The sequence below is a fragment of the Nicotiana tabacum genome, chromosome 23 (genome assembly GCF_000715075.1).
Source record: "Nicotiana tabacum cultivar K326 chromosome 23, ASM71507v2, whole genome shotgun sequence".
In the NCBI taxonomy this organism is placed as follows: Eukaryota; Viridiplantae; Streptophyta; class Magnoliopsida; order Solanales; family Solanaceae; genus Nicotiana; species Nicotiana tabacum.
Genome location: NC_134102.1, coordinates 40,939,302 through 40,952,769, shown reverse-complemented (window position 1 = coordinate 40,952,769; position 13,468 = coordinate 40,939,302). Strand labels below are relative to the sequence as shown.

Sequence of the window (13,468 nt, the reverse complement as noted above, 5' to 3'; positions counted from 1 at the left end):
CGGAGAGGTTTACCCTAGCTACTTTTATTTTCCTCAATTTTGGGATGTGTTCACTTATTTAAAAGACCTACCTCGTTCCCCACACCCCAACCACGAAAACCTACTCTAGAAAGGGAAGCTCTCAAGAACCTAACTTCCCCAAGGTCCCTCCATCACCCAAGGTAAGTTCTAACGATGATTCTAAGTTAATTTTAATTTTCCAAAACCTTATTAACATGGGTAAATCCTTCCACTCATTAGATATTCGGTCGAGACACCATTGTTGAGAAAGGAAACCCTAGAACTCGAATTCAAGAGGAGTGAACTTCAAAAAGGTAATGCTTCTACTCCCTAATCATTTATAATTATGAATTGATGAGTTTTTGGGAGAATAGTAAATGGATTTGATAAACAGAACCATAAGAACTATGCTAGGGGTTTGGATTGTTGAATTATGATTGTTGTAAATATTTGGATGGTGAGAAATGGTGTTAGTTATATCTATTTGGGATTGAAGAATCACCTAGAAGTAGTAAAATGAGAACTTGGTGAAGAAAAGACCAATTACTAAGGGCTATGAGGCTTTACACCCATGAGTGTTTGATAAAATTCCTAAGTTACTAAAACAGGAGAATTAGTGCTAATATTGGTGCCTCTTGACGTAGATTATCTTTGAAAGAGGCGACGAACATCATGATACTCTTAAAAAGGGCCATAGCTAAGGTATGCGAGGCTAACTCTCTTTACGTTTGGGAATGTTTACGATTCTCCCTACGTCCCATTCTTTATGACTGTTACGAGTTTTCTCAGAATGTAATTATGCCTTAGCCCAATGAATAGTTGTAGAACTTCTATTCTCTAGATGGCATAATTTCATAATCGTTCAATATCCTATGAGTTTCAGTTATGACAAATCAATTTATTATGAATACATGTCTCAGTCTAGTTCTATTTAGTATTCTAGTATCTTGTAACTCAGTATGGTTCAGTATTTTAGTATTATATATTGCAGTATGATTTTTAGTTCCTAATTCTAAATTCTTGAATGTTGAACACCTGTATTTGGGCCTGAGGCCACAGTTTATGCTTTATGCATTTTTGGGCCTAAGGTCGCAATTATGTATACGTATACTTGGGCCCGAGGCCACAGTTTGTGCATATATATATATATATATATATATATATATATATATATATATATATATATATATATATATATATATATATATATATATATATATATATATATATATATATTGAGCCCGAGGCCGCAGTCTATTTATTCAGATAAACAGTTGGTTCATCATTCAGAAGAGGGAGTATTCATAACCTTACTTCCTATGTTTAGTTCAGTTATTAGTTTTAGTATTTACAGTTCCTTCTTTCAGTTATTTTACATACCAGTGCAATTCAAATATACTGACGTCCCTTTTTTCCCAGGGCCTGCATCTCGCGATATAGGTAACGATTTATAGGTTGACGATTCTGCTTGCTAGGACATCTTGTATCAGCTATTGGTGAGCCCCAGTCTTTCGGGGCATTATCCTTTTTTTCAGTATTCAATATTTATAGTATTTCAGGTAGTAAGGTATGCTGGGGACCTTATCCCGGTAAACATTTAGCATTTCAGTACTCTTAGAGGCTTCATAAACTATAGTTCAATCACTCAGATTTTAGCAGACTTTTTTGTGTTAGCCTTGTCGGCTACTCATTTACACTTGTAGACTTTTCAGTATTATCTATGATATGTCAGTCAGACTCTTTAGTAGATTATCATGTTGTATATTTATATCTAGCTTACAGTTATACCACATGTTGATCCAGCCATACAGTTGGTTCGCTCGGTCACATACAGTCAGGCATCGAGTGTCGTGTTACGTCCAGACCATGGTTCGGGGCGTGACAAAGCTTGGTATCAAAGCCTAGGTTCAAGAGTCCTAGGGAGTCTATGAAGCCGTGTCCAGTGGGGTCACTTTAATGTGTGTGTGCATGCCACACATTTAAATAGTTGACCACCAAGACATTTAGGATTATTTCATTTCTTTCATACTCTAGATCGTGCAGTTAGAGATATGCTTTAAAAATCCTTCTAACTCGTATGAATTACGTATTTCAGAAAATGCCTACAAAAAGAAAGTACACCACGAGGGCCTCAGCTACTAGCCAGAGGGCTACAGCTAATGCTACTTAGGAGAAGGTCACTCCGGCCCAGGGAGTTGCAACGGGCTCAATGCCCAATGCTTCAGACATGGATGTCAGGGGAGCTATCCAGTTGCTCACCTAAATTGTTGCTACTCAGGCTCAAAGGCAGGGGACATGTGTTGTTGATAAGACAGGTAGTTCCAGGTCGAGGAAATTCCTCAACATGAAACCTCCAGTCATCACAGGGTCCAAAAAGGATGAGGATCCCTAAACTTCATTGATGGTATTCAGAATATATTTCGAGTGATGCATGCTATAGACACTAAGGTAGCAGAGCTTGTTGCATACCAGCTGAAGGATGTTGCTAACACTTGGTATGAAACAGGGAAAGAGTCCTGAGGGGAGGATGCGGCTCCTGTAACTTGGAAAGAGTTTGTAGAGGCGTTTCTTGAGCATTTTCTACCCATTGAGGTCTTGGAAGCTAAGGCTTTAGAGTTTGAGAGACTCAAACAGAATGATATGAGTGTGAATGAGTATTACATAAAGTTTGTCTCTCTAGTCAAGTATGCTTCGGAAATGGTACGTGATATGAGGGCCAGAGTTAGGCGGTTTGTTTTGGGATTTTCAGATGACTTGTTTGCTGACGCTATTAAAGCTGCTAAGAACAATGACTTGACCATTACTAAAATGGTAGCCTTTGTTCAAGGGAACGAAGACAGGTTGAAGGAAGAAGAGTGACTATAGAGAGAGAGGGATAGGGAATTCAGTAAGAGAGCTAAGTCTACAGGAAATTTCAGCCATAGGGGATCGCAAGGAGGTTGTAATCGTCAGTTCTTCAGGAAACCAAAATCACGACCTGCTCCATCTCCAGCTAGTGCACCAGTTCAAAGGTCCAAGATTAACAAGAAAAACCAGAATTTCAGAGCAGCAGACTCATAGTCACAAGCTAGTGTGGGCTATAGAGTCCCTGGTTACCCTATTTGCAACACGTGTGGTAAGAGGCACCCAGGGTTGTGTCGTTCAGGCACAAATGGTTGCTTTGGGTGCGGTCAACAGGGCCACTTCTTGAGGGATTGTCCATCAATAAAGTAAAACAATAGAGGCAATGTAGCTCAGTCTACTAATTCAATAGCCCCTCAGAACTCTCAGGCCCAACAAGGGTGTGGTGCATCAAAATCTAGTAATGCAGGCGGTGGTCAGAATCGCTTGTATGCACTGGCAGGCCGTCAGGATACAGAGGCTCGTGGAGATGTTGTCACAAAAATGCTAACAGTCTTCACCTTTGATGTTTACGCTCTTATGAATCCGGGATCCACCCTATCTTATGTAACCCCATATATTTCTAAGAAATTTGGGATAGAACCAAAAAAGTTATGTGAACCCTTTGAAGTGTCCACTCCAATTGGAGAATCAGTTATAGCTAGACATATCTATAGGGGGTGTCCAGTCAAAGTGTATCATCATCTTACTGTAGCAGACTTAGTAGAATTGGAGATGGTAGACTTCAATGTAATCATGGGTATGGATTGGTTAGGGTCCTGTTACGCCACAATGGGTTATAGAACCAAAATAGTAAGTTTTGAATTTCCTGGTGAACCAGTCTTAGAATGTAAGGGTGATGCAGTAGCACCTAGGGGTAGGTTTATTTCCTACCTTAAAGCCACCAAGATGATTTCCAAAGGGTATATCTATCACCTAGTTTGAGTTAGGGATGAAGATGCTCAGATTCCCATTCTCCAGTTAGTACCAATTGTAAATGAGTTCCCAGAAGTGTTTCCCGAAGATCTTCCAGGAGTCCCTCCCGATAGAGAGATTGGAATTGATCTACTCCACGACACTAAGCCGATATCTATTCCATCTTATAGGATGGCTCCAGCAGAGTTGAAAGATCTAAAAGTCCAATTGAAAGATCTTCTAGATAAGGGATTTATAAGGCCAAGTGTCTCACCTTGGGGTGCTCCGGTCTTGTTTGTCCGAAAGAAGGATGGGTCTTTGCACATGTGTATTAACTATCGTCAGTTGAATAAAGTCACCATCAAGAACAAGTACCCTCTTCCTAGAATAAATAATTTATTCGATCAACTTCAGGGTGCCTAGTATTATTCCAAGATTGACCTCAGATTGGGGCACTGTCACGACCCAAACCGATGGGCCGCGACTGGTGCCCGAATCCTACGTGTCGAACATCCTTAAGCATGCATTTAAGTTATAGACGTGAATAACATACGTGAGGGAAATCTATCCAAAATACATATGTACATATACATGTGGAATATAGTGGGCGAGCCGGCAAGGCTGCTATAGACAACTAAATACCCAAAACCGAAAGCCGACAAGGCCACACATTATCTAACTATACATAACTGTCTACAGACCTCTAATAGAAATACAACTGTACAAAGATGGGACTGAGCCACGTCATACCCATATATATATACAAGCATATCAGACCAAAATCAAAAGCAGCTCCGGATCAAGTGGAGCACGCCAACTCTCACAGATCAAGGATCCTAAAAAGGGGAACCGTCGGCTTGCCTATCTGCACCTGCGGGCATGAAACGCAGGCCCCGAGAAATAGGGCATCAATACGAATAATGTACTGAGTATGTAAGGCATTAAAATCAGTACATAAAAGACATAGATGAAACATGGAATAAAGAAATCCATCTGTAATTCCGAATAAATTTGTAATTTCTGAAACATTTATAATGTCATGTACATGCATATAAATGTCATGTCATACATAGGTATGGGTGTACATAAAATCATCATGCCTCTGAGGGCATCCCATCATATCGTCTCGGCCACTGTAGGCAACATCATCAACATATACCAACTGATCAGGTGGTGGTACGTATATAACACCGTAACCTTTTACCCATTTCCCATATACATATATATACATATGCATATAAATACGCGTATATAACACCATCTGGTCATGGGTCAATGTACATGTATAAATGAATGAAATGCATGAAAATATGTTAATAATCTCAATATTCCTTTCTGATAAACTTTTGTCAACTGCGTGTTATTCTGAGACCCATAACAGAAGATATAATAATATGTCACATGGGGAATCAAGGACACAGAGACCCCTAGTATTTCTATGAATAGAGTCGTTTATGAAAACTGTGCATTTGCTCGTTTCTTATGTATAATTTGGATCATGCCAAAATGAAGAAGGGATAGACTTAACATACCTAGAGTAGGGAAATATCCGTATGATATTCTTGGAAAAGGTTGCACTGTACTCTTTTAGAACCGTAAAAGTTTTACGTTGTTAAGTTTCTAATAATTCTTCATTGGATTTGGTTGAAAAAATCTCGTTGTTAATGTATTTGTAGGAACTTGAATTGTAAGAAGTGCTAACATTCTGTTATGAAGTCTTTTGTATTCAAATAATAGAAATGAAAGGGTTTGTACTTACCACCTTACTTACAAGTCTTTGTATTTAAATCATAAGAAAAGAGGCGTCTTTGTACTTGACATGTTACTTGCCACCTAACCAAAGATAACTAATAGTGATGTTCTCAAGAAGTGGCTTGCTGCCACATTTTTTTTTGGGGGGGGTGTATTTTAATCGTTATCTTATAATTTATTAATTAACTAGGTAATGTCCCGTTACCCGATAATTAACCAATTACCCGCATAAATAAGAATTATCTCACATTACTTAAAGTTCTACTCATTTTTAATATACCTTATACATCATACTATCATGGTCATATGGTACCTTGTATAGTACTAGTCCATAAATATCAAGTATTATAGCTCGGATCGTATTTTATCCCCAAATCGGCAACCTTTAACGAAACTCATTTTCTTTAATTCGTGTATCATTTACCCTACATGGCACTTACTTATCGCTTGTTATAAATAGCATAAATACGTTAACCTCAAGATAATATCATCCCCGAGTCTACGTCGATTAACTGAAGGCGAAACTTTAACATTCAAAAACGCGAGATGTAACATCCTTCCCCCCTTAGAAACATTTATCCTCGAATGTTTAACTTCCCGGGATCTATATAGCTTTGGCAGAGTCGCCTTCATAAAAATACTACTACCAACCCTTCATGTAGAACTCAATAATTCAATGCCGCATAGGACCACAATCATCAATAACGACAATGGCCTTACACGACCAATGACAATAACTAACATAAGAATCTATACACGTACCTTAAGGTTGTGATGTCTCAGTCGGACCCTTCTCTGGAGGAGGAATTAAGTACGGATATCTAGACTTCATGTCTTCCTCGGCCTCCCAAGTCATTTCTTCCACATTGTTGTTTCTCCAAAGTACTTTTACCGAAGCTACGTCTTTAGTTCTCAATCTCCGAACCTGTCTGTATAATATGGCAATAGGAGTTTCTTCATATGATAGATGCTCTGTGACCTGAACGTCGTCAACTGATACGATTCTAGAAGGATCTCCAATACATTTACGGAGCATAGACACATGAAAAACTAGATGTACAGGTTCCATGTCTGAAGGCAAGTCCAACTCATATGCTACCTGGCCTACCTTGCGTATGACCCTATATGGTCTAATGTACCGAGGGCTAAGTTTTCCTTTCTTACCAAACCTCATGATACCTTTCATTGGTGATACCTTTAGGAATACCCAATCATTAATCTGAAATTCCAAGTCTCATCGTCAATTATCCGTATAAGACTTCTGACGGCTTTGAGCTGCTAATAGCCTTTCCTGTATAAGCTTAATATTCTCGATTACCTGTTGTACCAATTCTGGTCCTACTAACGTAGTTTCCCCCAACATCAAACCACCCTATAGGCGACCTACACTTCCGCCCGTAAAGAGCTTTGTATGGAGCCATCTGAATATTGGAATGGTAACTATTATTATATGCGAACTCAATAAGCGGCAGATGATCATCCCAGCTACCCTTGAAGTCTATCACACAAGCTCGTAACATATCCTCAAGTGTCTGAATAGTACGCTCAGCTTGTCCGTCTGTCTGGGGATGAAATGCTGTACTGAGACTTACCTGAGTCCCTAATCCTGTAAATTGAGCTCCTCGATCCGAGATAATAGAGACAGGGATACCATGTAGTCGTACTATCTCCTTAATATAAAGCCGTGCATAATCCTCTGCAGAATATGTAGTCCAAACAGGCAGAAAATGGTTTGATTTTGTAAGCCTATCAACAATTACCCATATAGAATCGAACTTACGCTGGGTACGAGGTAAGCCTACGATGAAATCCATATTAATTACTTCCCATTTCCAAGTCGGAATCTCCATAGCCTGCAATAATCCACCGGCTTTTGATGCTCAATTTTAACCTGCTGCCAGTTAGGGCACTGAGCAACAAACTCCGCTATATCCTTTTTCATTCCATCCCACCAATATACCTCCTTGATATCATGATACATCTTTGTTGCTCCTGGATGGATAGAATAACGAGAATAGTGAGTTTCTCCCATAACCTGCCGATGCAGCCCTACAACATTAGGGACACATAATTGTCCTCGATATCTGAGGACCCCATCTTCTATAATCTCAAACGGTGTCTTCTCCTTCTGAGGGGTGGTATCCCTATAATGAACTAACACAGGATCCTCGTACTGGAGTTCCTTCACTTCAGTTACTAACGAGGATGTTGCCGTATCCTGAATAGTAATTCTAATATCACCTGAGTCCAGTAATCGAACTCCAAGACTAGCTAGCTGATGAATCTCATGGGCTATTCCCCTTTTCTCTGGCTGTAAATATGACAGACTACCCATAGATCTACGGCTGAGGGCATCAGCTACCACGTTCGCCTTCCCCGGATGGTATAAAATATCAACGTCATAATCTTTAAGTAGCTCTAACCACCTCCTTTGACGTAGATTCAATTCCTTTTGCTTGAAGATATACTGGAGGCTCTTATAATCCGTATAGATATCAACATGAATTCCATACAACTAGTGCCTCCACATCTTTAGTGCATGAATCACTTCGGCTAACTCTAAATCGTGGGTCGGGTAATTCTTCTCGTGCTTTCTCAGTTGTCTAGAAGCATAAGCTACAACCTTACCATGCTGCATCAGTACATAACCCAACCCAACGCCTGAGGCGTCACAATAGATAATATAACCATCGGTCCCTTCTGGGAGCGTTAGAACCGGTGCTGAAGTTAATCTGTCCTTCAATTCCTGGAAACTCTGTTTGCAAGCATCAGTCCACTGAAACTTAGCTCCCTTTTGAGTCAACTTACATGGGTATTCTAATATTTCACAATTCATGAAATTCCTCCTTTTAAAAGCCCAAACGTCATCCTTTATCTATCACAATTACGCCCTTATTCCACTGCCAGGGCAGCATTCCATCTCTTCTAAATGCTACTGGTCTTAGACTCCTTTGAGTTCACTCAGGCTATACTTAGCTTTCTATGACTTAGAGAAACCATCAGCTCTCTTATTTTCATGGGCTTAGTCCCAAGGACTTATCCATTCCCGTCACCTTCTCACTCACCTTTTCTTATCCTTATTCCTGTCTTCCTAAAACCTTGTCGCTCTACCATACTTTAGTTTACGATACACATATCTATTTATACTTATTCGCAACCTTCCTTCAACTTGTTTGCACCATAGATTTCCTTATGTTATTCTGGAACATCAAGCGAGACATCACGTCGTCAAACTACTTTTGTCAAAGGTGCTGAAAGAGAAGAAAATCCCTTTACAAGTTTCCTGTAATAACCTGCCAAACCGAGAAAGCTACGAACCTCCATCGGTGTCGTGGGTCTAGGTCAAGTCTTTACTTCTTCAATCTTTTGTGTATTAACCGGAATACCTTCACTTGAAATTGTATGCCCAAGAAAAGCTACATAATTCACATTTAGACAATTTTGTATACAACTTCCCTTTTTGTAGAACTTTGAGCACAATATGCAAATGATCTGCTTGCTCAGTCTCTTAGTGAGAGTACCCCAATATATCATCAAATAATACAATCACGAATAGATCTAGAAAGTGTCTGAAAACTCGGTTTATCAAGTCCATGAATACTGCTGAGGCATTAGTCAAACTGAATGACATGATATGAAACTCAAGTGCCCATATCTGGTCCTGAATGCTATTTGCGGGATATCTTTCTCCTTATCCCTTACCTGAGGGTACCCGGATCTCACATCTATCTTCGAGAAATACTTGACACCTTGCAACTGACCAAATAAATCATCAATTCTCGGGAGGGGGTACTTATTCTTGATTGACGGACTCCCAAGACCGTGGACTATCTGGAATCTCAGAAGAGCTGGTGTCTGCAAATACCTTGACATAGTTTTGAGCCTGAGGGGAACCCGGTTGTGCCAATCCATGCACCACTCCCCTTATACCCTGATCAATGGGTCTTGATAATGAAACTAAGGTCCTTGTTGAGGTCGGAACTCCCCTCACCATCTGTTGCAGGCGAAATCGAAACTACTTGAACGGATGACTCATATGGATCCTCGGATGGATCCTCCTCGATAGAACCCACGATCTCCGATGGATCTGACTCCATAGTGTAACTTATATCTCCTTCTAATACGTTCATAGCCTTCTGACTCGTGCTAGCGGCTATAGTCTTTGGAGGCATCGCTAAAAATATATCATTAGGAACATGAATGCTTATATCGCATGATCTAAGATAAGAAGAGAGGATAACATCCTATATGTCCTGTAGCCTCCGGTCTATAAGTGTGGTGCACAACACACCCATAAACAAGACTCTACTAGACACGGTGTGTAGACAACCCTAGGACATAACTGCTCTAATACCACTTTTGTCACGACCCAAACCGATGGGCCACGACGGGTGCCCGAATCCTACGTGTCGAACATCCTTAAGCATGCATTTAAGTTATAGACGTGAATAACAAACGTGAGGGAAATCTATCCAAAAGACATATGTACATATATATGCGGAATATAGTGGGCGAGCCGGCAAGGCTACTATAGACAACTAAATACCCAAAACTAAAAGTCGACAAGGCCACATATTATCCAACCATACATAACTGTCTACAGACCTCTAATAGAAATACAACTGTACAATGATGGGACTGAGCCACGTCATACCCATATATATATATATACAAGAATATCGTACCAAAATCAAAAGCAGCTCCGGATCAAGTGGAGCACGCCAACTCTCGTTGATCAATGATCTTAAGAAGGGAGACCGCCAACTTGCCTACCTGTACCTGCAGGCATGAAACGTAGGCCCCGGGAAATAGGGCGTCAGTACGAATAATGTACTGAGTATGTAAGGCATGAAAATCAGTACATAAAAGACATAGATGAATATGGAATAAAGAAATCCATCTGTAAGTTTGAATAACTTTGTAAATTCTGAAACATTTATAATGTCATGCACGTGCATATAAATGTTGTGTCATGCATAGGTATAGGTGTACATAACATCATCAAGCCTCTGAGGGCATCCCATCATATGTCTGGACCCCTGTGGGCAACATCATCAACATATACCAAATAATCAGCTGGTGGTGAGTATATAATGCTTCAACCTTTTTCCCATATCCCATATATATATATATATATATATATATATTTCCATATCCCATATACATATAATATACGCGTATATAAGGCCATCTGGTCATGGGTCAATGTACATGTATAAATGAATGAAATGCATGAAAATATGTTAATAATCTGAATATTCCTTTCGGATAAACTTTTGTCAACTGCGTGTTATTCTGAGACCCATGACAGAAGATATAATAATATGTCACATGGGGAATCAAGAACACAGAGACCCCTAGTATTTCTATGAATAGAGTCGTTTATGAAAACTGTGCGTTTGCTCATTTCTTCTGTATAATTTGGATCATGCCAAAATGAAAGAAGGGATAGCCTTAACATACCTAGATTAGAAAAAATCCGTATGATATTCTTGAAAAAGGTTGCACCGTACTCTTTTAGAACCGCAAAATATTTACGTTGTTAAGCTTCTAATAATTCTTCGTTGGATTTGGTTGAAGAAATCTCGTTGTTAATGTCTTTATAGGAACTTGAATTGTAAGAATTGCTAACGTTCTGTTATGAAGTCTTTTGTATTCAAATAATAGAAATGAAAGGTTTTGTACTTACCACCTTACTTACAAGTCTTTGTATTTAAATCATAAGAAAAGAGGTGTCTTTGTTTTTGACATGTTACTTGCCACCTAAGCAAAGATAATTAATACTCTTGTTCTCAAGAAGTGGCTTGCTGCCAAGTTTTATTTTTTTTTGGGGGGGAGGGTGTTTTAATCTGTATCTTATAATTTATTAATTAACTAGTTAATGTTCCGTTACCCGATAATTAACCAATTACCCGCATAATTAAAAATTATCTCACATTACTTAAAGTTCTACTCATTTTTAATAGACTTTATACATCATACTATCATGGTCATATGGTACCTTGTATGGTACTAGTCCATAAATATCGAGTATTATAGCTCAGATCGTATTTTATCCCCAAATCGGCAACCTTTAACGAAACTCATTTTCTTTAATTCGTGTATCCTTTACCCTTTATGGCACTTACTTATCGCTTGTTATAAATAGCATAAATATGTTAACCTCAAGATAATCTCATCCCCGAGTCTACGTCGATTAACTGAAGGCGAAACTTAAATATACAAAAATGCGAGATGTAACAGGTACCATCACTTGAGGGTTAAGGAAGGTGATGTTCCTAAAACAGCTTCCAGGACTCATTATGGGCATTTCAAATTTTTGGTAATGTCGTTTGGTTTAACGAATGCACCAGCACCTTTCATGGACCTTATGTATATGGTCTTCAAGCCTTATCTTGATTTGTTCGTTATTGTGTTTATTGATGACATCTTGATTTATTCCCGTAGCGAGACGGACCATGCAGAACATCTCACAATTGTGTTGCAGACACTGCAGGATCACAAGCTATATGCAAAATTTTCTAAGTGTGAATTTTGGTTGAAATCAGTAGCATTTTTGGTCCATGTCATCTCAGGCGAAGGTGTGAAGGTGAAAACTCAGTAAAATAGAGGCAGTGAAGAATTGTCCTAGACACACCTCAATATATGATATAAGAAGTTTCTTGGGTCTAGCAGGCTATTACAAGCATTTCGTATAGGGATTTTCCTCTATCTCGTCCCCTTTGACTAGATAGACTCAGAAAAAGGTCAAGTTTCAGTGGTCAGACATTTGCGAGAAAAGTTTTGAGGAGTTAAAGAAAAGGTTGACTTCAGCGCCAGTTTTGACACTACCGAAAGGAACCGAAGGGTTAGTTGTTTATTGTGATGCTTCAGGGGTTGGTCTTGGGTGTGTGTTAATGTTGCATGGTAAATTCATAGCTTACACATCTAGACAACTCAAGGCTCACAAGAAGAATTATCCGACCCGTGATCTTGAGTTAGCTGCGGTGATATTTGCGCTAATGATCTGGTGCCATTATTTGTATGGAGTGTATGCTGATATTTTCACAGATCAGAAGAGTTTGCAGTACATCTTCAAGCAAAGAGAATTAAATCTTTGTCAGAGAAGGTGGCTCAAATTGCTCAAGGATTATGATATTGATATCCTCTATCATCCCGGGAAAGCAAATGTTGTAGCTGATGCTCTCAGTCGGTGTTCTATGGGAAGCTTAGCTCATGTTGAAGAAGACAAGAGAACTATGACGAAGGAAGTCCACCAATTAGCAAGTCTAGGAGTTTGACTTTTGGACTCCGAAGATGGTGGCGTTGTTCTTCAGAATAGAGTTGAATCCTCCTTAGTAGCCGAAGTGAAGGAAAAGTAGTTCAATGATCCTTACTTATTGCAGCTGAAGGAGGGGATTCACAAACAACTTTTGAACAAGGGGGAGATGATGGTACTTTGAGATATAGAGGAGGACTATGCGTTCCAGACACAGATGGGCTCAGAGAGCGGATTATTTCAGAAGCCCACAATTTCAGGTATTTCATTCACCCAAGTTCCACAAAGATGTAGCATGGTCGTAAGGAGATATATTGGTGGAACGACATTAAACAGAAAGTAGCCGATGTTGTGGCTAAGTGTCCAAATTGTCAACAGGTAAAAGTCAAACACCAGAAGCCTAGCGGTTTGGCTTAGGGTATAGAAATTCCCATTTGGAAATGGGAGATGATAAACATGGACTTCATAACAGGCTTACCTCGCTCGTTTCGGAAGCATGATTCGATTTGGGTGATTGTAGACCGACTTACCAAGTCAGCTCACTTCTTACCAGTGAAGACTACAGATTCAGCAGAGGATTATGCCAAGTTATATATGGGACTCCTTTGTCCATCATCTCAGAACGTGGTGCTAAGTTCACAGGGAACTTTGGAAATCCTTTCT

At 39.5% G+C, this 13,468-nt stretch overlaps 1 protein-coding gene across 1 annotated transcript; it reads left to right on the top strand.

The window, feature by feature from the left end:
- Positions 1-2,697: 2,697 nt before the first annotated feature.
- Positions 2,698-12,827, top strand: LOC142177123 (uncharacterized). The gene is made up of 5 exons (XM_075245588.1): positions 2,698-2,840; positions 3,222-3,744; positions 3,862-4,109; positions 11,995-12,136; positions 12,282-12,827. The coding sequence occupies exons 1-5, from the start codon at positions 2,698-2,700 to the stop codon at positions 12,825-12,827; spliced, it is 1,602 nt and encodes a 533-aa protein (XP_075101689.1).
- The last annotated feature ends 641 nt before the right edge of the window (positions 12,828-13,468 follow it).